This window comes from Choloepus didactylus, chromosome 4 (assembly GCF_015220235.1).
Source record: "Choloepus didactylus isolate mChoDid1 chromosome 4, mChoDid1.pri, whole genome shotgun sequence".
NCBI classification, from domain to species: domain Eukaryota; kingdom Metazoa; phylum Chordata; class Mammalia; order Pilosa; family Megalonychidae; genus Choloepus; species Choloepus didactylus.
The window spans coordinates 61599801-61625520 of NC_051310.1; the positions used below are offsets into that span (position 1 = coordinate 61599801).

The 25720-nt window shown below is 37.5% G+C and overlaps 1 protein-coding gene and 1 non-coding gene across 2 annotated transcripts in view; both read right to left on the reverse strand.

Annotated features, from left to right (window-relative positions):
• Window positions 1-329: 329 nt before the first annotated feature.
• Window positions 330-25720, reverse strand: part of TMX1 (thioredoxin related transmembrane protein 1) — a 28219-nt gene continuing 2828 nt past the window's right edge. The window contains exons 2-8 of the mRNA XM_037832724.1: window positions 24198-24313; window positions 22783-22828; window positions 20882-21010; window positions 16667-16712; window positions 16468-16569; window positions 16276-16342; window positions 330-2060 (exon numbers count right to left, since the gene is read on the reverse strand). Of these exons, the coding sequence (XP_037688652.1) occupies window positions 1885-2060; window positions 16276-16342; window positions 16468-16569; window positions 16667-16712; window positions 20882-21010; window positions 22783-22828; window positions 24198-24313 (682 nt within the window). The 3' untranslated portion in view covers window positions 330-1884. The remainder of the gene's footprint in view (window positions 2061-16275; window positions 16343-16467; window positions 16570-16666; window positions 16713-20881; window positions 21011-22782; window positions 22829-24197; window positions 24314-25720) is intronic.
• LOC119533662 lies at window positions 23944-24078 on the reverse strand. The gene has a single exon (XR_005216783.1). It is a non-coding gene; the product is annotated as a small nucleolar RNA SNORA70 (small nucleolar RNA).

Sequence of the window (25720 nt, forward strand, 5' to 3'; positions counted from 1 at the left end):
AGTGATGATCCTGAAGAACTGTGAGGCCATGTGTTTTCTGAATTATCAAAATTCTACCTGGTCAGTCAGCCCACTTTTAATTTTCTGTATATGTAGTATTTTCTAAATACTTAAAAACTTGACATTTACAATGTCATGTATACTGGATCACTAAAAAACAGAATGTATGATTAATGAGCATTATTTTCCTTACTCATCTCAAGTAATATACAACTGAATCTAGACTTTTGATTACACATATCAAACATATAAATAGTGGCACACAACTACTCATTTGAACAATGGTAAACATAAAGCAATTAAGCATACTTTAAAATAAGCAACTAGTTGTCAGCTTTATTAAAGTGCTCAGAAAAGTTTATTTCATGCTTGGAATATTTTTCTGAGGCATTACAAACTTATTACACATTCAGACTTTTCAACAGGAGAATAACATTCTAAAGAAGAAAACTTTAAAGAAAACTGTTGTACATTATACTGTAAGTGTAATGGGTTCACAAAACAGCAAAACCTAGAAGAAAGGAGACATTACAGAAAATGTCTATTACATAAAGGACAGGTGATTTATTCTGAATATTTATGCTCTTTCCTCTTCTTGTGATTAATGCAGTTGACCATCGCCTTATCCCCTTCTTTCCTGTAAAGTGAAAAACTGTCTTCTAACTCTTTATGGTGTGAAAATACATCAAACGTTCCATCTTGCTGATATGTATATATGAAATATCACATGTTGTTAGCAGTCAAGGAAAGTACAGAAGGTGGAGTGTCTTTTCAAAAACATAAAAATGTTTTAATTTTAAAACATCAATCATATACTGACTTTGTAGAATCAATTAAGAACTTTCTGTATAGGGAGACAAATATACATTGAAAACATATACTATAAGGTGCACTTTCCTGAGTAGAATACAAACTTTATTTTTCATCAATTTAAGCCTCTGTGATTTTTTCAAATGTAAAACATCAAAACTTTTCCACAACACCAAATAAAAACCAGGAATGTTCACCTTCAAAGAAAGAAAAAAGAAAAAACTAGAAGTAGAGGTTCAACAAGAATGATGTAAAATCTGAGATGAGTAGCCAAATTTAAAAGTTATCTGTACACAATTCTTCAATTTCAAGTATCCCTCAGTAAACCTTATCAATTTGAACCAACAAAAAAGTACTGTGTACCAAAAAATGAAAATTTCCAGGAAATTATCATTCAATTTGGAAAATAAAAAACTATACACTGAACAGAGGGACAAAAAAAGGCAATCATCAACCTTTAAGACAACACCATGGATTTATAAACACTTCCTAAATCAGTAGCATATCCTGTATTAATTATCCATGCATAGAAAACTATAATTAAATTAAGGTAGTTTTTATCAATTGCATAATCTAAAAACATGAGGAAATTTTGGACTATATCTCTAAAAAGATCATAGAGTTGTCAGTGAAATATACATTTCTTGAGACACTGGGCAAAATTCCCATTTATGGGAAATACGTTCTTTTTTTCACACAGTGAAACTGAGAAAAATTATATCAAATGAAATCCTTTTCCCTAACGTAAATTCATTAGTACATCTCTCCTTAAATACCTCAACAATGCAGTACTTAGGAAATGTAAATTCTCAACTCAGACTTGAACCAGGTTATTATTAAACAAACATATTCAAATTTTATTGCTTGGCACCAGATTTTTACCACCACACTGTTCTTAAATCGTATTTCAAACTTTTATACTTAGTGCTACTTTTATTTTTCTGAAGGTAGATTGTTCAATCTAATGACAATCTAGACTGACCCTTGCAAAAGAAGTCACAGTTTGCTCCAAAAGAAATTATCAATCTTCTGTTTTTGTCAAAATTGTAACATTAAGATATTCATAAAAATTAATTAAGATTTATCCGTGGTCAACGAAGGATCCACAAAACGTTGTCTCACAGCATTCTGCGGAAAGTCTTTGTTGTTTGTTCGTTCTTTACTTTCACCTTCCTCTTCTGAAACATCTTCACCGGCTTGTTTCTCCTCCACTTTTTTCAAAGGTTGAGAAAATTCCGGTAACAATTTTTCTTAAAGATAAAAGATCAGAAATGTGTTTTTCTTGATATATTAGATTCACTTTAGAGGAAAAGCAAGATTAATTCACGTATAATAGTGATTTATAAGCCCATAAATTAATCTGGCATTTATTTATCATAAATTTGGATTTCCCGAAGGAAGAAACCACCATCAAGAATAAGACCAAAAAAAAGTAGCTATTAAAAAAATTAAACTGGCTTGGAAGACTCATTTACTTATCAAATTCATTCCAATTACCCACCTATTTATTACCTGAACTGAAATTAATAAACCAGAGTTAATGCTCTGAATATCAAGTTATAAGAAAATATACTGGATAAACTATAGCTTTCTTATACAGACATACCTCATTCTATTGCACTTCACAGTAAATTGAAGGTTTGTGGCAATCCTGTGTCAAGCAAGTCTATGGGTACCATTTTCCCACAGCATGTGCTCATTTTGTCTCTCTGTCACATTTTGGTAATTCTTGCAATACTTCAAATTTTTTCATTATTATTATATCTGTTATGGTGATCTGTGATCAATGAGTTTTTTTTTTTAATAGATTTTATTTTGAAATAAATTCAATCTTACAGGAAGAGTTGCAAAAACAGTACAAACTCCATACATAGAACTCCATCATACCCCAACCCCCTGCCCCGATACCCCAATCCACCACCTTTAACATCCTGTCACACCACCATTTCTTTCTTTCCCTCCTTCTCTCCCTCCCTCCCTCCCTTACTGTCTATCATCCATCATCTATTGCTCTGTCCTCTGAACATATCAGAGCAAGCTACACATATCTTTGAACAAACAATATAATTCACATATACCTTTCCCATGGACAAGAACATTCTTTTATGCAATCTCATTAAGCGCAGCTAAGAACTTGAAGAAATTCAACATTGATACAAAGCTTACATTCTATATTTCCTTTTGTGTGTGTGTGTGTGTGTGTGTCCCATCTGTGTCCCTTTGAGCCTCTTCTCCTCCATCCTCAGATCCCATCCAGGATCATCCTTGGCATTTAATTGTCATCTGTTTAGGCTGTCTTTTTTTTTTTTTTTTTTTAATTGTGGAAACATATATATAGCCTAAATCTTCCCATTCCACCCCCTCCCTAGCATTCCATTAGTGGGATTAATCACATTTAGAATGTTGCAATGCTATCACCTTCCCACCATCCATATCTAGAAGTTTCCTTTTATCCCAAACAGAAACCCTACTCTCATTTCTTAACTCCCCATTGCCCCTTCGCCCACTTCTCGTAACCCATACTCCACTTTTCATCTCTATGGTCATATTCTCTGATACTTTCTTTGTGTTTACCGTGGGGCTTAAATTAAACATCTGAAATCTATAACAATCTTGTTTTTCTTTGATACCAACTTAACTTCAATAGGACACATAAACTATGTTCCTATACTCCATTATTCCCCCATCTTTATGTAGTTCTTGTAAAAAATTACATATTTTACATTAAGTCCAAAACCACTGATTTATCATTATAGTTTATGTATTTTAGATCCTGTAGGAAGTAAATAGTGGAGGTATAAATAAAAAAAAATGCAGTAGTATTGCTATTTATATTTACCATGTGATCTTTACTGGAAATCTTTATTTCTTCATGTAGTTTCAGTCAATTGTTTAGCGTCCCTTCCTTTCAGCCTGCTCAACTCCCTTTAGCATTTCTTACAGAACTGATTACTGTGATGAAGTCCCTCAGCTTCTGATTATCCAGGAATGCTTTTATCTCCCCCTCATTTTTATCCTCCAGGTATTTGTGAATTCTCCAAGTCTCTGATGGTTATTGACTTCTATTTGTATTCCATTGTGGTCAGAGAATGTGCTTTGAACAAACACTTTTTTTTTTTTTTTTTTTATTGATCGAGGCTTGTTTTTATGCCCCAGCATACGGTCTATTCTGGAGAAAGATCCGTGATCACTAGAGAAGAATGTGTGTCCTGGTGAGCTGGGATGTAATATTCTATACATGTCTGTTAAAATTTTCTCTCTCTCTCTCCTTTCTTTGTTTCTCTGTCGGTAGGGCTCCCTTTAATATCTGAAGTAGGGCAGGTCTTTTATTAGCAAAATCTCTCAGCATTTGTTTGCGAAAAATTTAAGCTCTTCCTCAAATTTGAAGGAGAGTTTTGCTGGATAAAGTATTCTTGGTTGGAAACTTTTCTCTCTCAGAATTTTAAATATGTCATGCCACTGCTTTCTTGCCTCCATGGTGGCCGAGTAATCACTACTTAGTCTTATGTTGTTTCCTTTACATGTGGTGAATTGCTTTTCTCTTGCTGCTTTCAGAACTTGCTCCTTCCCCTCAGTATTTGACAGTCTGATCAGAATATGTCTTGGAGTGGGTTTAATTGGATTTATTCTATTTGGAGTTTGCTGGGCATTTAAGTTTTGTGTATTTATATTGCGTAGAAGGTTTGGGAAGTTTTCCCCAACAATTTCTTTGAATACTCTTTCTAGACCTTTACTTTTCTCTTCCCCTTCTGGGACACCAATGAGTCTTAAATTTGGACGTTTTATTTTATCTATCATATCCCTAAGATCCATTTCGATTTTTTTTATTTTTTTCCCCATTCTTTCTTTTGTTCTTTCATTTTCTGTTCTGTGGTCCTTGAGGAGACTGAGTTGTTGTTCAACTTCCTCTAATCTTGTATTATGAGTATCCAGAGTCTTTTTAATTTGGCCTACAGTTTCCTTAATTTCCATAAGATCTTCTATTTTTTTATTTATTCTTGTAATTTCTTCTTTATGCTCTTCTAGGGTCTTCTTTAGGTCTTTTATATCCTGTGCCATGCTCTTCTTCATGTCCTTTATATCCTGAGCCATGCTCTTGTTAACTGTAAGTCTTTGATTAATTGTGCAAAGTACTGTGTGCCTTCTGATCTTTTGATTTGGATGTTTTGTTTTGGGTTCTCCATATTGTCTGGTTTTATCACATGCTTTAAGATTTTCTGTCGTTTTTGGCCTCTTGGCATTTGCTTTACTTGATCCCTAATTTGACAGAACTGCAGCTTAGTGGAGTACACTTTCTCTAACTAACCAGCAGATGGCGTCCGTGAGTCACCTATTCCCGAGTCAGTTCTCCCCCACTTTGTCTTTGTGGTGTGTGGGGGTCTGATTCTTGTGGGGTCCAATTGGGGCACCAAGTTTGGGTGTGTTGCTGGTACTGTCCACCCTGAATGTGGGGCATGTGACTGGGTGGTTAGGCAGTGTATTAGTTAGGGTTCTCCTTGGAAACAGAATCAATGAGATGTCTCTGATTATCAAATTGTAAAAGTGACTCACGCAACTGCAGGAGTGCACGAGTCCAAATTCTGCAGAGCCGTCAACAAGGTGTCAACTCCAAGGAAGACGTCCGACGAACTCCTCGGGAAACGAACCGACAACTTTGACGAACTCCTCAGGGAACGAACCGGCAACTTCGATGAGCTCCCCAGGAAATGCTTCACTGAGCAGCCGAAGAAGTAGTGAAGGTTCTCTAACCATCCGGTTTATAAGCCTCCAACTGATCACCCGGACCAAATGTCCAGCCAATTGCATTCTCTCATTGTGGAAGGCACGCCCCTTGATGAGTCATCAGTCAGCCGCAGTCAATTGACTGATGATCCAACAAACCGGCTGATCACCCGGACCAAATCCAGCCAATTGCATTCTCTCACTGTGGAAGCACACCCCTTGATGAGTCATCAGTCAGCTGCAGTCAACTGACTGATGATCCGACAAACCAGCCCGTTGGTTTATTAACCAGCCTCAAATATTCTCACAGCAATCATCAGGCCAGTGCCCGCTTGACCAGACAGCCAGGCCAACCAGCCAAGTTGACACATGAACCCAACCATCACAGGCAGGCAGGGCAGCTTTAATAATCAAACCTCCCAGGTGTTCCCAGAGATTTAAGGTTGTTCTCTGCCACTGACCCACAAGTTCTTGGTATTGGCATAGGTTCCCTGGGATTTCTGACCAGTTCCCCCTTCCCAGCTGTGCTCTTCCAGGACCTCTGCTGAGGGAGGGCTGTGCCATGTCACTAGTGCGCACCGGCCCACCAGGGAAGCCCTGGGTCACTGGGCCATGCAGGGGCGCTCCCAGCCCACCTCAAAAATGGTTGAATGGTAAGCATTAACTTCCCCCTTTTCGCACAGCTCTGCCCTCCCAGCTCGGGGACAATCAGCCGTGGGTGTATTAAAGGCCACTGTCCACAACTGATATTGTGGCTTGTGTGTAATGCTGCAGGAAAGATTTCCCGTCACACTGGGTTTCTTGGCATGGCTCTGGGCTGTGGGTCTGGCCCCGGGCAGGAGCGTCCCCCGCCCACTGGGGAGATGGCTGCAAGGAATGCAGTTTTTTTTCTTCTTTTGGCTTCCCTCTGCTCCTCTGGTCTCAAGACAATCGGCAGCAGGTGTGGGAAGGGGTATCCTCCACGCCAGACACCAAGGCGTTAGCCCAGCCTGCTCCCGCCATGCTTCACTGCGCTGCTCTCCCTGTGGTATCTGCAGCCACTCCCGGGCTTTTTTTTTTTTAAAGAACTAGTCCGTCTCAAAAAACGTCAGCCCACCGTTTCCCACACTGCAGTGTGGCCAAGGGACTTTCAGCCAATTCACTCACTCATTTCAGGATGCAGGCTCCTGGTTTCACCAAATGCACATTCTCTGTGGATTTAGCAGACCTTGTCCGGCTGGTGCATCACTGGCAGTGGTGTTCTGGGTCACTTTCTGTTTTTTATCTAGTATTTTTCATGGAGGTGTTTTTTTGCCCTGTCTCACCTAGCTGCCATCTTACGTTCCCTGCTAAATGAGTTTTGATGTTACTGTTGTAATTGCTGTTAGGTGCCACGAACCACACCCATGTAAAATGGCGAACTTAAATACGAAATGTTGTGTGTGTTCTGACCACTCCACCTACCAGCTATGCCCATCTCTACACCTTTCCTCGGGACTCCCTATTCCCTGAGACACATCAATTTTGAAATTAGGCTAATTAATAACCCTACAGTGGCCTTTAAGTGTTCAAGTGAAAGGAAGTTGCTTTAAATCACTTTAAAGCAAAAGTTAGAAATGATTAACCTTAAGTGAGGAAGGCATGTCAAAAGCCACAATAGGGGACTCGGGCAAGATGGCGGCATAGAGAGGAGTGTAAGCTAAGTAGCCCCCCTGGAACAACTACAAAAAAACGGAAACAACTAGTAAATAATCCAGAATAACTGCGGGGGGACAAACGAGACCATCCATTCATCATACACCAACCTGAATTGGGAGGAATGCCCAAGAACACAGCATAAAATCTGTAAGTAAAATCTGTGGAACCAGGTCGGGAGACCCCCTCCCCCATAGCCCGAGCTGTGGAGCCGCGTGGTGCCACAGAGAAGCTCTCTCCAAGCAAGTGAATACAGCTCAGCTGAGCTCCAACTGGGGGTTTTAAGCAGCAAGTGTGAACTGCTCACTACAGGTACGCAGCCCCAAAAAAACAGACAGAGGCTTTGGGTGACGACTGACCTGGGAGAGCCGGAGGTTCGCCTTGGACTGGGTCTGAAGGGGACTATCTGTTTCTTTTTTGGCTCAGTGGAGAAAGCCCCAGTCATTTTCAGTTTCCAGGGCTGTGACTCTGGGAAGGGTGGAGACACCACAAGCAGAGAGAGAGACCATTGAAATGCTAATGACCTCCACCTGAGGGGTCTGTCTTCTCTAGGAGGAAAGGGGTGGGGCTCTTTCCATTCAGAACCAGACCCCAGAGCCTGGGGGAACAGGGCCATACCTCCTCACACCAGTCAAGAATTACAGGCTAACAGGCGTCACCTGCTGGGCAGAAAAGCACAGTGACCTGAGGCATCAAAGGGTGGAGCAATTTTCTAAGACACACCTGCAGGGAAACCAGATACTGAATATTTCTTCCCTCTGGGACCTGAGCCTGTTCTGGTCTGGGAAACCCTGATTTGGATAACCAAGGAAACCATGCCTAGACAACAGAAAATTACAACCTACACTAAGAAAAACAAAGTTATGGCCCAGTCAAAGGAACAAATGTACACTTCAACTGAGATACAGGAATTTAAACTAATGCTAAATCAAATCAAAAAGTTTAGAGAAGATATTGCAAAAGAGATAGAGGCTGTAAAGGAAGCACTGGGCATGTATACGGCAGAAATCAGAAATTCAAAAAAACAACCAGTAGAATATATGGAAATGAAAGGCACAACACAAGAGATGAAAGACACAATGGAAACATACAACAGCAGATCTCAAGAGGCAGAAGAAAACACTCAGGAACTGGAGAACAAAACACCTGAAAGCCTACACGCAAAGAAGCAGATGGAGACAAGAATGAAAAAATATGAGCAACGTCTCCGGGAACTCAAGGATGAAACAAAGTACAATAATGTACGTATCATTGGTGTCCCAGAAGGAGAAGAGAAGGGAAAAGGGGCAGAAGCAATAATAGAGGAAATAATTAATGAAAATTTCCCATCTCTTAAGAAAGACATAAAATTACAGATCCAAGAAGCGCAGCGTACTCCAAACAGAAGAGATATGAATAGGCCTACGCCAAGACACTTAATCAGATTATCAAATGTCAAAGACAAAGAGAGAATCCTGAAAGCAGCAAGAGAAAAGCAATCCATTACATACAAAGGCAGCTTAATAAGACTATGTGAGGATCTCTCAGCAGAAACCATGGAGGCAAGAAGGAAGTGGTGTGATATATTGAAGATACTGAAAGAGAAAAACCACCAACCAAGAATCCTGTATCCAGCAAAGCTGTCCTTCAAATATGAGGGAGAGCTCAAAATATTTTCTGACAAACAGACAATGAGAGACTTTGTGAACAAGACACCTGCCCTACAGGAAATACTAAAGGGAGCACTACAGGGTGATAGAAGACAGGAGTGCGTGGTTTGGAACACAATTTTGGGAGATGGTAGCACAACAATGTAAGTACACTGAACAAATGTAACTATGAATACGGTTGAGAGAGAAAGGTGGGGAGCATGTGAGACACCACAAGAAAGGAGGAAAGATAAGGACTGGGACTGTGTAACTTGGTGAAATCTAGAGTATTCAACAATTGTGATAAAATGTACAAATATGTTCTTTTACGAGGGAGAACAAGCAAATGTCAACCTTGCAAGGTGTTAAAAATGGGGAGGCATTGGGGAAGGGATGCAATCAGCATAAACTAGAGACTGTAACTAATGGAATCATTGTATTATGCTTCCTTTAATGTAACAAAGGTGACATACCAAGGTGAATGCAGATAAGAGGGGATGGGGAGGCATGTTAGACACTTGACATTGGTGGTATTGTCTGATTCTTTATTCTACTTTGATTTAAGGTTATTTTTCCTTTTGCTGCTTCCTAGCTGTCATTTTTTTGTTTCCTCTTTCTTTTGCCTCTCTACCTTCTTTGACTCTCCCTCCTGCCTTGTGGAAGAAATGTAGATGCTCTTATATAGATAGTGGTGAAGGTGGTGAACACATAAATGTATGACCATGCAGAAAACCATCAATTATTTACTTGGGATGGAATGTATGGTGAGTGAACAAAACCATATTAAAAAAAATGGGTTGATGACAAAACCTCGAGGGCAATATACTGAGTGAAATAAGCCAGACACATTAGGACAATTATTGCAGGGTCTCACTGATAGGAACTAATTGCAATATGTAAACTCACAGACATGAAATATAAGGTACCAAGATATAGGACGAGGCTTAAGAATGGGGAGTGGTTTCTTAGTATGAGCAGAATGTTCAATTAGGATGAACTTAAATGTTTGGAAATGAACAGGGGTGTTGGTAGCAAGATGTGAGAATAGCTAACAGCGCCGAATGGTGTGTGAATGAGGTGGAAAGGGGAAGCTCAGGGTCATATATGTCACCAGAGGAAAGTTGGAGGTCAAAAGATGGGAATGTATAAAACTGAATCCTATGGTGGGCAATGTCCATGATCAACTGTACAAATACTAGAAATCACTTCATGAACCAGAACAAATGTATGACAATACAATTAGAAGTTAACAATAGAGGGGCATATAGGGAAGAACTATATACCTATTACAAACTATATACTACAGTTAGTAGTATTTCAACAATTTTTCATAAACAGTAACAAACATACTATATCAATACTAGGAGTCAACAATTGAGGGGGGTTGGTTAGGAATAGGGGAGGATTAGAGTTTCCTTTTCTTTTTTTCTTTTTTCATTTTTCACTTTATTTTTTTGTCTGGAGTAATGAAAAGTTTCTAAAAATTGAACAAAAATTAAGTGTGATGGATGCACAGCTGTATGAGGGTACCCAGGGGCAAGTGATTGTACACTTTGGATCTTTGGATAATTGTATGGTATCTGAACAATCTCAGTAAAAATGAAAAAAAAAAAAAAAAAAAAAAAAAATGAAAAATTTAAAAAAAAAAAAAAAAAGCCATGATAGGCTGAAAGCTGGGCCCCTTGCGCCGGTTAGCCAAGTTGTGAATACAAAGGAAAAGTTCTTGAAGGAAATTAAAAGTGTCACTCCATCAGACACAAAATGATAAGAAAGCAAAACAGCCTTACTGCTGATATGGAGCAAGTTAGAGTGGCCTGGATAGAAGATCAAACCAGCCACAACACTCCCTTAAGCCAAAGCCTAATCCAGAGCAAAGCCCTAACTCTCTTCAATTTTATGAAGGCTGAGAGAGGTGAAGAAGCTGCATAAGAAAACTGTGAAGCTAGCAGAGGTTGGTTCATGAGGTTTAAGGAAGAAACCATCTCCACCAAATAAAAGCACAAGGTGAAGGAGCAAGTGCTGAAGTAGAAGCTGCAGCAAGTTATCCAAAAGATCTAGCTAAGATAATTTATGAAGGTGGCTACAATAAATAACAGATTTTCAATGTAGGCCAAACAGCCTTCTATTGGAAGAAGATGCCATCCATGACTTTCATAAATACAGAGGAAACGTCAATGCCTGGCTTTATAGTTTCAAAGGACAGCTGATATTCCTGTTAGGGGATAAATTCCTATTAGTGGCTAATGCAGCTGGTGACTTTAAGTTGAAGCCAATGCTCATTTACCATTCTGAAAATCCTTGGGCCCTAAGAATGAGGTTAAATCTATTCTGCCTGTGCTCTATAAATGGAACAATAAAACCTGGATGACACAGCAAATCTGTTTACAACATGGTTTACTCAATATTTTAAGCCCACTATTGAGACCTACTGGTCAGAGAAAGATTCTTTTCAATACTGCTCATTGACAATGCACCTGGTCACCCAAGAGCTCTGACAGAAATGTACAACAAGATGACTGTTGTTTTCATGTCTGTTAATACATCCATTGTGCAGCCCAAGGATCAAGGAGTCATTTCAACTTTCAAGTCTTACTATTTAAGAAATACATTTCATAAGGTTATAGTTGCCATAGACAGTGAGTCTTCTGATGGATCTGGGCAAAGTAAATTGAAAACCTTCTGGAAAGGATTCACCATTCCAGATGCCATTAAGAACATCTGTGATTCATGGGAGCTGGTCAAAATATCAACAGTCACAGGAGTTTGGAAGACACTGATTCCAACCTTTATGTATGATTTTGGAGAGTTCAAACTTTAGCGAAGGAAGTAAATGCAGATGTGTTGGAAATAGCAAGAGAACTAGAATAGAAGATGTGACTGAATTGCTGCAATCTCATGATAAAACTTTAATGGATGAGGAATTGCTTCCTATGGATGAGCAAGGAAAGTGGTTTCTTGAGGTGGAAACTATTTCTAGTGAAGATGCTGTGAACACTGTTGAAATGACAACAAAGGATTCAAAACATTCCATAAACTTAAGTCAATAAAGCAGCAGCATGGTTTGAGAGGACTGACTCCAATGTTTTAAGAAGTTCTACTGTGGGTAAATGTTATCAAACAGCAACCACATGCTAGAGAGGTATTCTTCATGGAAGAGTTAACTGATATAGCTAACTTCATTGCTGTCTTATTTTAAGAAACTGCCACTCCACCCCAACCTTCAATGACCACCACCTTGATTAGTCAGCAGCCATCAACATCGAGGCAAGACCCTCCACCAGCAAAAAGACTACAACTCGCTGAAGACTCAGATGATGGTTAGCATTTTTCAGCAATGAAGTATTCTTAAATTAAGGTACATACACTTTTTTTTTTTAGACATGATGCTACTGCATATTTAATAGACTACAGTAAAGTGTAAACATAACTTTTATATGCACTAGGAAACCAAAAAATTATGTGACTTGCTTTATTGCGATATTCATTTTATTACAGTGGTCTGGAACCAAACCTGAGGTATCTTCAAGGTATGCCTGTACTCCTTTAGTCAATAAGGATACTGAAACAAATTTCAACATTAACCTTGTTTCAGTTCCCAAGGGAACAGGAATCAGACACTTACGGCTGAAAACCGTATTTGTGTCCATATTTTTTTCAACTGGTTTTATAAGTGTGCCCTGCCCTTCCCAACCCCCATATATGTAATTTTATTAAGGTATAATTAAAAAAAATACAATGCACAAATCTTCAGTATACAGCTGAATGAATTTTTAAATATGTCCAAACACACACTATTTTTTACAGGGCCTGTTGCTTACTAAATTTAGCTTAAAGCAAACCATGTTATTGAGACACAGAAGACAGAACTGGGCCAACAAACCTTACTGTGCAGTGATCCCAGACCATCCTTAATCCTCAATAATCCAAGAGAATGGGGGAGGGTGGTGCAAGGTGGAAGAAACCGTAAGAAATCACTATGTAGTGACAATCTGTTGTTTGGTCTGCCTGGCATCTCTCTTCTGTAGGATTAACAGCCTCTCTCCTATCCCCTATCCCATGCAGTTCTGGTGAATGCTACAGTATAAAGCAGTGGATGTTCTCTGCCAGGGATGTTTTTGCCCCCCTCCAGGGAACACTTGGCAATGTCTGGAGACATGTTCGGCTGTCACAACTAAGTGGGATGAGGGGTGCTACTGGCATGTAGTGTGATGCTGCTGAACATCTTACAATGTATAAGACAGTCCCTCAAAAATAAAAAATAAAAAACAAAAAACAATTATCCAGTCCAATAGTGGGGAGGCTGAGAAAACCTAGTTTATAGTGACTGATCTAAAAACTGAGTCCTTTACTCAAGCAGAGTCAACCAGAATTACTCCAAAAAATAGGTGGGGTAGGGAGAAAGTGGATTGCCTTCTTATTCTGGGACTGTGCGCTATGGCTTTCTACAATCATCTTAAAGCACTGACTAGAAAGAACCAGGCTGCGAATGAAGCCAAGCAAAGGCATGGAGAACTGAGCAATTCAGAAACATCGATTCTGGACATCACTGGAGTCAAGGTCCAGTCAATTCTGCCCTCAAACCTTTTTGCCACATAAACCAATACATTCCTATCTTGCTCAAAGCTACACTGAGTTGGGTTTCTTTCCCTAGGAACTCAAGATTAGCCAAACACACACAATGGAAAACAACTGAAATGTGGCCTCCTACAGAAGCGGCAATATTGCATTAAAATATGAATATCTATCAGTTGTCACTAAAGGAAAATAAATTACATAATAATCTGAGTAATACTTACTGAGTGCTTAGTACGTGTCACTAGAATAATGTGAGCATTGCCTATCTATCTTATAAGCCTCATAGTCATCCAATGAGGGCAGGTATAATTATTTCCATTTCATAATGGAGGTAACAGGTTCATCGAAGTTAGGAAACTTCTGTCTACTGCTCTTAATTAGAAGAGCTGGAATCCCCAATCAGATTTCTCTAGTCAAAGACCACACTGCTTTCTTAGTGAGTAATTTGGGATGGCATTCAGAAAACCCATTATTTTATGCCTTTCAATCTCTCCAAATTCACAGGTATTTAAAGATACAGGTTTCTGACTTTACTGTGAATCCCAGGAGAGAAGAGAAATACTTGAGTAGCTTGACATTAATTAGCTAAGTCACTTAAAAAAAATCATTTCCAAGAAATGAATTTCCTTGTAACTTGCTATAAGAGGTACAGTATCTTCTCTGACCATTTCCTTAGGTCCTTCTCTTAGAAAGTTTTATAAATTATGCCTATTAATTGTTCCTACCCTCCTCATTCAAGAACACAACTCCTTTTGAAAACACCAGTTATGTATCCCATTGATGTAAACCCCTCAGAGTCAGTATTCTTTCAAAAAGATTGCACGGTCAAAACCAAAAGACAACTTCTTTCAGAGGCTAAGGGGTTGTAGATTTTCTACTGGGAAACACTTTCTTTGGGGGGTTGTAGATTTTCTACTGGGAAACACGTTCTTTAAGACAGTGGTTCCCAAAGTGTGGTCCTTAGACCAGCAGCATCAGTTTCACATGGAATTAGAAATGAATATCTCAGCCCTCACCACAGAACTTTTTAATCAGAAACTCACTGTAGGAACCAGCCATCTGTTTTAACAAGCCCTCCAGGCAATTCTGATGCACTCTCAAGAGTGAGAACCAACACCTAAATCCTCAGAGAAAATGATCTATGCAGACTCCCAAAGTAAACCTTGGGCAGATCACTTTGACAGAGATGAGAAAAGAATCTGGTGACAGTCTACATCTCCCAGGATGTATTTATGGTGTAAACTGGCGTATTTATGGATCCAAGGCAAGTTACACTGTGATCACTCTCCAAATTTTCTGGCAGCTACAGGACTTATGTGAGGGTGAAGACAGAGAATAGGTAGTCAAGAAAACCAAACTTAACTGTATAGGTATTTTTTTATATTTACCTTTTGCATTAATCAAAGTTTACATTTCATCACAATTAATGCATTGTGTTGGTTAATGCATTGAGTTCTAACAGGCAGGAAGCAAAAATGAAAAAATGCGATGGTGGGAGGGGGAATATGGGGGAATCACTCAATCAAGCGGTTACCCAATTCACTGTGAAGGAAAATTGTAACAGGCAAATCAATGGGCATCTTTTAAAGATAATAATGTTCACTGATTTAACCAAATACTTCAAAGTGATCACTTCAATACTACAATCCAGTTTTGACTGATTACTTTGTCACATTTTAATAAGCATGTTTATTTGTTTATCCCCTGTGCCAAGCACTGTGATAGGCTCAGGAGCTAGGTCAGAAAATGGGCAAGCACTGACTCTACCCACCTCGCAGAATTTGCAGACAATCATCTACTTTTGTGTATGTGTGTGTGTGTGTGTGCATGGATTTAGAATATTTATTTCACTTTGACAGCCTTAAACTTAGCTACAAACTTGTCTTTAAGTAAACTATTTTTTTCCCATAGGTCCGTGGCCTTTGATGGATAGAATAATTTCTCCTTTATATGTCAATGTTAGTACCAATGCAATTATTTAGAAAAAGAATAGACAATCAGTCATTCAATGTACAAGGTACACTCCAAATGAAATTTTTCTGAGCCATTACCAACACTTCTCCACTGATTTTATTTCAAGTTTTTACCTCCATAAATCCAATAAAGCCAAAATAGGTACCATAATGGAAGAGTCTGATTTGATTCTACTCTCAGCTCTGTCATTTCTGAGTGACCCTGGAGAAATACTTCATCTTTCTGAGCCTCAGTTTCCTCAACCTCAAAATAAGAACAGAATCGCCTATGCACTCTACTTTAGAGAAATGAAATGAGAGAAAGATAAGGGAAAATTCTTTAAAAATTGCAAATATGAGGGCTTTCATAATGGTATGACTTTTAAGATTAAAAATTCATAGGTAATTGATATTAAGACAGACAGCAGCTAATGCTTCTAATTACATAAACTCATTTTGTAATAAAGTAGTGTCAATAAATCCTAAATAGGCCACAGGAATAGCATTTCCCAATATCCTACCAAGAAAACCTTACAAATTGGCAGGTTTATAAATAATAATCTTCAAATGTGGTCACAGTACTAATGAATGACTTTAAAGAGTCATTTTGACTATTTCTTAAAATTCTGACTTAAATGTTCAATCAGATTCATGAATAATATGAAAATTTCAAATAAACTGATATCAGATCAATGCTATTAATATCTACTAGCTATATGCAGTTTTAAAATCCTCCATACTTTTATAAATGTCAAGAAAATAACAGTGTTCCATAATCCACGACTGAGTCAGAGACCACAATTCCATATTTAGGAACCTAAGCTAGAAGGGCGACCTGTAAAATATATGATTATGTTTAGAGAAATGAACAAGACTATAGTGAATAAAAATGAAACATTTAAAAATATACTTACTTGAAGGGTATGGTTGTGGTCTGCGCCTTTTTGAAGGGCAAAGGCAATCTGCCACAAATATCATACACTGCAAAAATAAGCATTGTAAGAAATCTGAGTGTGTATATATATGATATAGTCAGTGCGACTGTATCAAATTATCAAATTTTTAAAAGTAATTTTTTCCTAGTACTCTAAAAATGAAGTACTTACAAGTCCTAACAATAATCCTGAAAGCAGAGTTGCTAAAGCAAAAACTGTATATGATCCCCAAACTGGTAATCCAAGGTCTTCAATAAAATAGTTATGGCAAGTCTAAAATCAAAAGACAAAATAAAATAAAAACGTGGTCTTTTATAAAAAACAATAGCTTCAAAAATGTTTAAAATAGAAATAAAATTTTAGCCCATACCCTGATCCACATAGACAGCTGAAAGAGTGCTGACATACTACTCATCCTAAAAAAAAGAGAGATGATTGAAAAACTAATGAAATACACAGCTCTGAAGTAGAATATATATATATATATATATATATATATATATATATATATGTATACGCATGTGTGTACATATATCTATTTTTTCCTCCATAATTTCCCCAACACAACAGATTCTATAGCTGGTGTTAAGACTAGCAATATATCACTGACTTCATGACTGAAATAAGAATGCTTGCTAATGAAAAGTAACGTTTCTGAAATTTTGTCATTATGTGATTCCTCATAAGTAAAATACTTGATAATTGTTTTTTTTTTTCTCCTACTGCTTTGATATTAACCATTCATTGTCTATCTGATCATTTCGCCAAATGTGTAATAAAAGAATTTTTTTTTTTTAAGAATTTATTCAAAAGATACCTTCAGTTGTTTTTAGTTAAGGTGGGGTTAGCATTTGGATATTCTTTGTTTTTAAAAAGTGAAAATAAAATATCCCCTTCTGCCTTCTGAGGTCAACCAAATGAGATGCCATATGAAATTCCAAAATATTCTGAATAACAGATCACAGGCTCTACAAAACCAGTTGGTTAAGTTACACTTACTGTAAGCAAACAACATCCTTAAAATCCTCCAAAGAATTAACAGGGAAGAGAGCCTGAGGAAGAAAATAACTCAGGAGAAACCAACCTGGTGTTTTAAGTAGAGGCCATTAAAAAAAAAAGTAAACTGAAGTATAATGTATCTTGTAAATCTTAACGATGAATATTTATATCTGTATACACCTGTGTAACAACTATGCACGTCTTAATGATGAGTATTTACATATGTATACACCTGTGTAACAACCATCCAGTTCAAGATACAAAACATTTCCAAAATTCTGTCTTCTACCACCAAAGACTAATATTGCCAGTTTCTGACCTTGGTCTTTTTTTTTTTTTTAAACATCTTCAACTTCACTTCAGGAAATAATCTAGAACCCACCACTACAGTCTTCTGAATGGCTACAAGACTGGAGGGAGCTGGAAGGGATAAAAGTGAACTTTCTAGTAACGGAGCAGGAAATTGTCATGGAGGTTAGCAGAGAGCAGAAAGGAAAAAAGCTAGAAGTAGATCCCCCCCCTTCCTGAGGTTTTGAGGAAGCCCCGGACCCCCAAGTGTCTTGACGACTGCACACAGCAATTTGCTTGACCTAGGACAGTTAAGGTTCGACCTATTCTCCTTGTAATATCAGTTGCTAAATGTAATCTATACCTGAAACTACCTCCTCCCTGAGATACTGGCAACTACAAGATAAATCTGTAATCCTCCCCTCCTCCCTGCTGATTATACAATCAATCCCTCCTATGTTGCAAGACCCCCGCTCCCTGCCTTATGCTCTTATACCCATTCGAATGTCAAGCCCTTATAACCAGCTTATTCAGCTCCCCCAAAGTGCGGACTATCTCCATGTTGTGCTCTGAACTCGCCGCATTCAAAGCAGCTCCTGATTTCAGGGCAACATGACTCAACTTCCCCACCCTGTAGGTAAGCCCCATAATAAAAGCTACATCTCAGAACACGTCCAGTGCTTTCTTCAGTCCTTGAGCTACAAAAGCTGTCTTGGGCCATGACAGATGATAATAGGGAAGGAAAGACTAGCCCAGATTTCTAACATCTTGTTCTAAACCTGCCATTCTCCAGCTGTATTATCTTCCCCAAGTAAAGGTTCCTTTGTATTTCTAAAAGGAAAGAATGATACCAATCTCCTAAGGGTATTTATTAGATCTGGCCTATTGTTCCAAGATTAATTCAAAAGAAATAAAAAGTCTTACATTCATTCATTCCAAGAAAACATAATGAGAGGGAGAAGGAAAGACAAACCATAATAGTACATTAAAATAACCTCAGAGTTTTGATTAACTAAGAACCAAAATTATTAACCAACCTCACAAGGCAGCTAAAAAAGGCAACTAACAATCTCCCAGGTATAGGCTTTAAAATCCCAATCAATATCATCCCAAAACATAAAAGAACTAGTCGGATCACAACAGGTGCACTATGTTTATTTTTTAGGGCTATAATTCATAAAGGATTTTAGCAACAAAAATTGTCCTCAAAAATACCATATACAATTCAAGGAATTGGGGATGAATGAATAACTAGTTTGAAAGGGACCTGATGAACAATATTGATTTGAATGACTATTAAATAAAAGAAGGAGAGTTACATTTCTTCATAGGGAAGGGGCAGAATAAATCTACAGAAATTTGTGGCAAAGTTCACGTCAATATAACACTTCCTCCAAAAAGAGTGAGGCCCTAGTAAAGACCTAGGCACTACATCTTAGGAGCTCTGTAAGAAGCCTTTCTATAGTCATTAATGTATCAATTTGTGCACTTACTAAATAGCTCCTTTCTGACTATGAGTCAGGTGTTTTCTTTATTCCTTCAAGCTCCTATCAAATATGCTTGGATATCTTCCTCTACTCCTTTACAGCTTATTCTGAATTCAGTATCTCCTATATGGGAGGAACTGAGATTTTTTTATAGGAATAGGTCTTTCCTGAAACCGCTGGACTCTTTAAGTGTAACTGCAGGATTACACTGCACAAGCAACAAGCTACAAAGACTGCACATACAAAAAATTTGGTATAAAAATAAACAATGTACAATAGCATTAGTTTGATGCATTTTAATGCTACACAATATACATAGGAAATAAATGCTAAGTCATCATGTAAGTACAAGATTATTATTTTTACACAATTAAATCCAAGAACTTTAAACGGCCAATTATAAAAAGGCATGCTCCAAAAATAAGAAGGGTGTGTGTGGGGGCTCCTCACACATAAACTGAAGCTATTATAGAATGTCCTAATATAAATGCCAATCACTGGGATGGGGAACCTGCTGAGCTGACACCGTGAGTGCCCCCTATTCAGTTTGACAAAAAAGGTACGGACCGCTGCTCTGAGGATGCAAGAGAGACTTATAAACACCTACTTTCTACTGGAAAATGGTTAAGATTCATTTATGAGAGAGATGAGATTTCACAGAACAAAAACCAGTTACTTTTTCAGTTCAACAGCAAAAACTTTAGTCATATTGATTTCCATGTTGCTTCTGTTGTTTAAAAAAAACAAAAAGGGAAAAGGAACAAGGAATTGGAACATAAAGCACTCTGTAGCTTCACTGTAGCCTTCACTGATTAAACTATTATCAGGAATACTAGGTTCCTTATTTGAGTTGGGCATGGTGGTTAGGTAGGGGAGTTCTGTCAGCTAAAGGACATTTCAATTCAGAGGTTTTCTCAGGAAGACAGAAAGGGGCATATAAAAGAAACATGTTAATAACAAAGTTCTATTTCAAAACACTGCATAGGGCTGATCTTACTCCTCAGAAACCAGGGAAGACAGAAAGGGGCATATAAAAGAAACATACTAATAACAAAGTTCTATTTCAAAACACTGCATAGCGCTGATGTTACTCCTCAGAAACCAGGGTATTTTTAATCTTATACAATCAGTGTCCCACCTCCCCATCCTCTTAAGGATAACTGTGAGGGAGAAGGAAGAGACAGCTTAGCCACAGCAGGATGGGTCCATAGTGACCTCAGCAAAACCTGCTATTCCCCTATCTCTCAGATGATCCATGCAGCCTTGCATCCCAATGGCAAGGGAGGAAACATGCGTGCAATCTCAATCCTTACTGCTCCATAGGTATCTATAAAGCTTCAGTGGTTTGTCATACTATTAGGGTCACTAATTATTCATACTATTCACATACATTATCAGGTATAATCAAACAAACAATTCATTCACATTGCAAGGAAAACTGAAGTCTAAAGGGAACACCAGTGGATAAACATTTGAAGCTTCTCATTCAAATTATTAAGCTTAAGTCATAGCTCTACCCATACACTGCTCACACTCTTAGGGGGATTACTTCTTTTTTTGATACATACAGCTATATCTACAAAGCAAAATTATTCCTGAAAAGGGATTCAACTTAAGTCTATAGAATGCCTCTTTCTAGCTTAACAGGATGAAAGTATATGTTCTGGTCTTATACATACCAACACATAATAAATCTGAATGTACCTTAAGAGCCCAGGAAATAATTTAGCGTGAATGCTTATTTGCTTGAAACATAATTACCCATTCCAATTAATTCTGAATTGGATAAGAGAAAATTCCTTCATACTTACAGAACAGAACCTGGACCAAGCCAGGATGAAACAGGTTCAATACTCTTCCACTCTTTTTCACTTATAAAGTTTATGAAGTCCTTCTTAGTTCTTAGGCCCTGATAGCGCCTAAATTCACCATCTTTACAACTAAAGAAGATCAAAATTAAAAATTAACCAACATTTAGTACGTAATAAATTTTATTTTGCTATTTATTCACATCATTTTATTGTCACTCTAAAATGTAAAATCATTAGCAAGGCACAGGTAATTACACTAACTATCTGTTCATGACATTTTAGCCCCAAATTTAATTAAATGAATCTATACTTTTAAAACAAGCATAAGCCTTAAGACTTTGTTATTGTTGTTCTTAAAAATAAGGATACTATGAGACAGTTCAAACAAGATAAATCTCAGAAAAGTAACTTTTATGTGTAATACACATATTAAAGGAATTACTATATTAAAAAGCTGTTAAAATAGTACCTGGCACATATTGAATATTAGCTATTGTTAAGCTATAAATTAAAAGTTAAAGGCATTTTTCTGGTACTTTCAGTTGTTATCACATCACCTAAGTCATCATGCTTCAAAATCACTGGAGTCATCTGGTACAGTGCCTCCGTCCTCCCATTTTGTCATTCTATTTTACAGTCTGCTTCAAATTCTCTCTTACATCACCTCCTGCTTCCCATTCCAAGTATGCAGTTCCATCAAAGGGTCACAATCACTCTCCCTGCTCCCTTACCTTTTTCCAAACTACCCTAAATAAAACTACCAGTCTAATCCTACTTAATTAACACTTGTGTTTTTAACACTTAAGTGCAAATATTTTCAATAGCACCCTACTACTTACAGTAGGTATAGGGGATCCTTTACCCATCCAGAGCTAAAGACCACAAGTACCACCCCTTACCCTACCCTCCCAAAAAAAGTCTTGTAGAGGAGGCATATGAATTGTTCTTTGAAGGCTGGGTATGATTTCAACAGACAGAAATTAGGGGAGAGGGCATACAGCCAATTAAAGGCATGTGGGGTAAAGGACAGTGAAAAAGGAGGGAGAGAAGCACTCATGGAGACAGAGAACAGAAACAGATACAAAGGGAGCAGGGTGAATAAAAAAGGTACAGCAAACAAATTCAAACATAAGGAAAAAAAAGACAAGGAAAAGCAAGATACAGGTAAGAGACACATAAAACATTGTCAACATAGTGTTTCATAACTGTAAACGAGGTCAGAAGTATATTTAGATATTTAATCCATCAGCTAGATGACATTAAGCACAGGACAGGTACACAAGTTTGAAATTTCCCACCCCTTGTTTAAAGATAAAGTCAAACTAAAAGACCTGATAATGAAGACTCTATAATCTTGTTCACTGTAACTCAAAATCCAACTACATATATCACTACTACTCTCCCCAAGGTTGAGCCACAGCCCTTTCTTAGCTACTTTTTGACCACATCATGTTCCTAAAATCACTGTTTATGAGATTGTCCTCAGAAGGGAATGCACTCTTGTCCTGTACTCCCTCCAAGGTTGTGTTTAAACTCTTAATTCTCTAGGAACCACGCCAGCCCATAGTGATTTCTCCCTTACCTAACTTCCTATGGTACTTAAATCTGCACCATTACTCTTGGCTCATCATCATTTATTGTGCTGAATAGTATCAGACCATTTCATGTCAACCTCACCTTCCAAAACAATTACAAATCCTTAAGAACAGGGACTATGTTTCACACACAATTCATGTATCTTAAGGCACCTAGGACAACACTGAGAGCAAAATAAGCCCTCCAATATACTTGCTGAACACAATAAAATCACCTCACAGCTTTTTTAAATGTGAGGCCTACTATTCTGAATATTATACTATCATGCACCCTTCTCCATAACTATGAAGTCTTCAAATACTTACTGATAAATAGTAGGAAGAGCAGTTATGATAAATCGTCCACTCAGTCCTACAGACATAAAGAAGGGCTTTAGAAATAAATACAAGAACACAATACAGGTTTTCAATGGGTCAATCACTGGCTACTTTAAAGGTGATTCTGAATTATTTAAATACTAACAGGGAAAGAATACGAAATGATACTAAAATAATAGCTGAGCTTTGTAATCAACAATGAAAAAATCTCAATTACGTACTTAGAGCAACTCTATAAAAAGACCACCATACATCATATCAATAAAAAGGTATGTTATTGAAGGCATTCGTAAATATAAATAAACACTTGTCGATTATACCACTGTGTGACATAAGACAGGTAGTGGTCATTAATGGAACAGGATAGTATAACAATATCATTTTAGAAAGGTCTAAAATCAAATGAAATTGCATTTGACATTCAAGAAACAAAAGCAGATTTTAAGATTTTGCTAAAAATGGAAAATGTTATTATGAATCTTTCATAAAAGGGTAACAATAGCACTAGCATTTATTATTAACATGTGCCAAGCACTTATAAAACTGAGGATTAACCTCTTTGTGCCTCAGTTTTCTTACCTATAAAATGGAGATGTTACCTACCTCACAAGGTTGTGTGAAAATTAAATAATAAATGCAAAACACTTCGAACAGTGCCCACAACAGGGAAAAGCTCATAAATATTCACTATTATTACCACTTGGGATGGGAAGAGAGCCAGGAACCCAAGTTTACTGTAATCACTAAGAACAAGTGAGATGAGGCTGGCTCAGAGGAAGGACCATCCTTACCAACAAGGCCTGCCACGTGTCCAAGGGGCCACATCAGGAATGTACTTGACCCCACAACCTTGAGAGCTTTTATAATTAAGAGCCCATGTCCTTGAACCATAGGCATTAAATTTGCGGACAATCCAATTTCAGAGATTTGGATCTTCTCTTGTCAGGGAATTGGACCTTGACACAAAGAACCTCAACTACACACTTATTCTGAAGCTTGGTGTGAATACAAATAATGGCTTCGCCAACATACACCGGGACCACAATGTTTTCAAACTTCTCAAAAGCATCCTACATGCTACTTCTGGGGCCTGGGATATAAACAAAAAAAGATCAGTGGCAGTTATTTCAGCAAGAAAGGGGAAGGCTAAGATGTCTCCAAAGGTTCCTTAAAACAGCACATACAAGGAATGAGTTGCACACACAACCAAGGAGTCTGCTTTTTGCAGTGACTGCACACTAGGCCCGCACCAGGGAGGTAGGCAAGTCAGCTTAACTGCTGCAGGCCATTACATGCTCAATACCTCACAAAAGGTAGAATTAAGACCACGTGATATGGAAAATAGGAAAAACCTATCAACCCAGTTTGGCAAAGAAACAAAATTAACCACAGATTTATAGTACCTGGCTGCTCTGTGACATCTACTTTTGCAACATTAATCTCAAGATCTTCTCCCCACTCTGCAAAACTTTCCCATTCTGGTTGAAGATTCTGGCAAGCAGGACACCATGGAGCATAACTAAGAAATACAGTTTAAAAAGAAAGAAGGAATTAAGAATGAAAAGATATCTAACAACATATGGGTATTTTAAATATATATATAAAGACCAATACATAGCAAGCTTTGAAAAATTTAGACAGACCACTGGTGAAGAGATAGACTTCTAATGACTTTCACCTAAAAACCTAACAAAATGTTGTTTTAGTTTTACATTACAAAGTTAAGCACTCTAATATAATCGTCCCTCCTGGGATAAAAAAATTTTAATTTCTAATTCGTGAAAAATATTTTCTACTAAAAACACTGAAGAAAGCAAAGTGGTTAATTTTATGCAGATAAAAAAGCTTTAAGTGTGGGTCTAACACTCTAGAAAACAGGAACTATGAATTAATGATGCTAGTCACATAAAAATAATTCTGAGAATCAGTTCTTAAGACAGTTCTTAAGACATGTAAAATAGTTCTTTAAAAGCCTTTGGATATCTCTATTAAAATGTGGCCACCAGAAAGCTCAAATCCAAAATTAGAGTTCACCAGTTTTAATAATCTTATAGTGAAGGAATTACAAATGCAAGGTGCTGGTTTAAGAAAAATAGGAAGTGACAAGAGTTGGTGTGAATAATGAAGTACATGCCCCATCTCAAGGCAAGGACTACACAGCATGGATGCCGCAGGGAATCGCTCTAGGTGGTGCAGGCTACTCATATTTAAAGGAAGTTGGAAATCTAAATTTTTATGTAAAAATATTACCTCAAACTTAATCCACACACACACAAACACAAACACTAGGCAGGCCAATAAAACTCTTTTGGACAGCTTGTTGGACAGCCTTTTTCCAAGACCACTTGTTTACAAATTCTTTGGCCAAATATATTAGCATTTTAATTACTCCTATGGTATTCACTATCCTCTCAGGTACTGATTTTTCCCTAGGATTTGTATTTTTCCACTTCATTGTACATTATCTTATGATTTACCTCAATTCTTTTACAGAACCAAGAATAAATTCTATGCCTGTTAAACACAAGAGGACAGTTTTGTACCTCATTAGACTTTCTTGACTTGTATTATGAAAATAAAACTCCTAAGATTAATAGGCATTGTAGACCAAGACAAACCAGTACCATATATAAAAGGCAAATTCCAGAATAAATTGTATCACAATGAAAATATCTCTTAACAAAACTTCTGGTCAAAGAAGGATTTGCTGTTGATAATTCACTTGTTATTAAGAGCAGACTATCATTACGACTACTAGAGCCCTTTTTCAAGTTCCTTATGTTTCTTAGGTGTACCTCCTTAACTTCAGAACATTTAGGATAAGACAAAAAAGAAAAAAAAAAAAAAAAAGAAAAAGCACTACCAAATACTATAATTTCGGATAGAGGTTCTAATTTGAATTTGGAACATAATCAATATTCTCCTC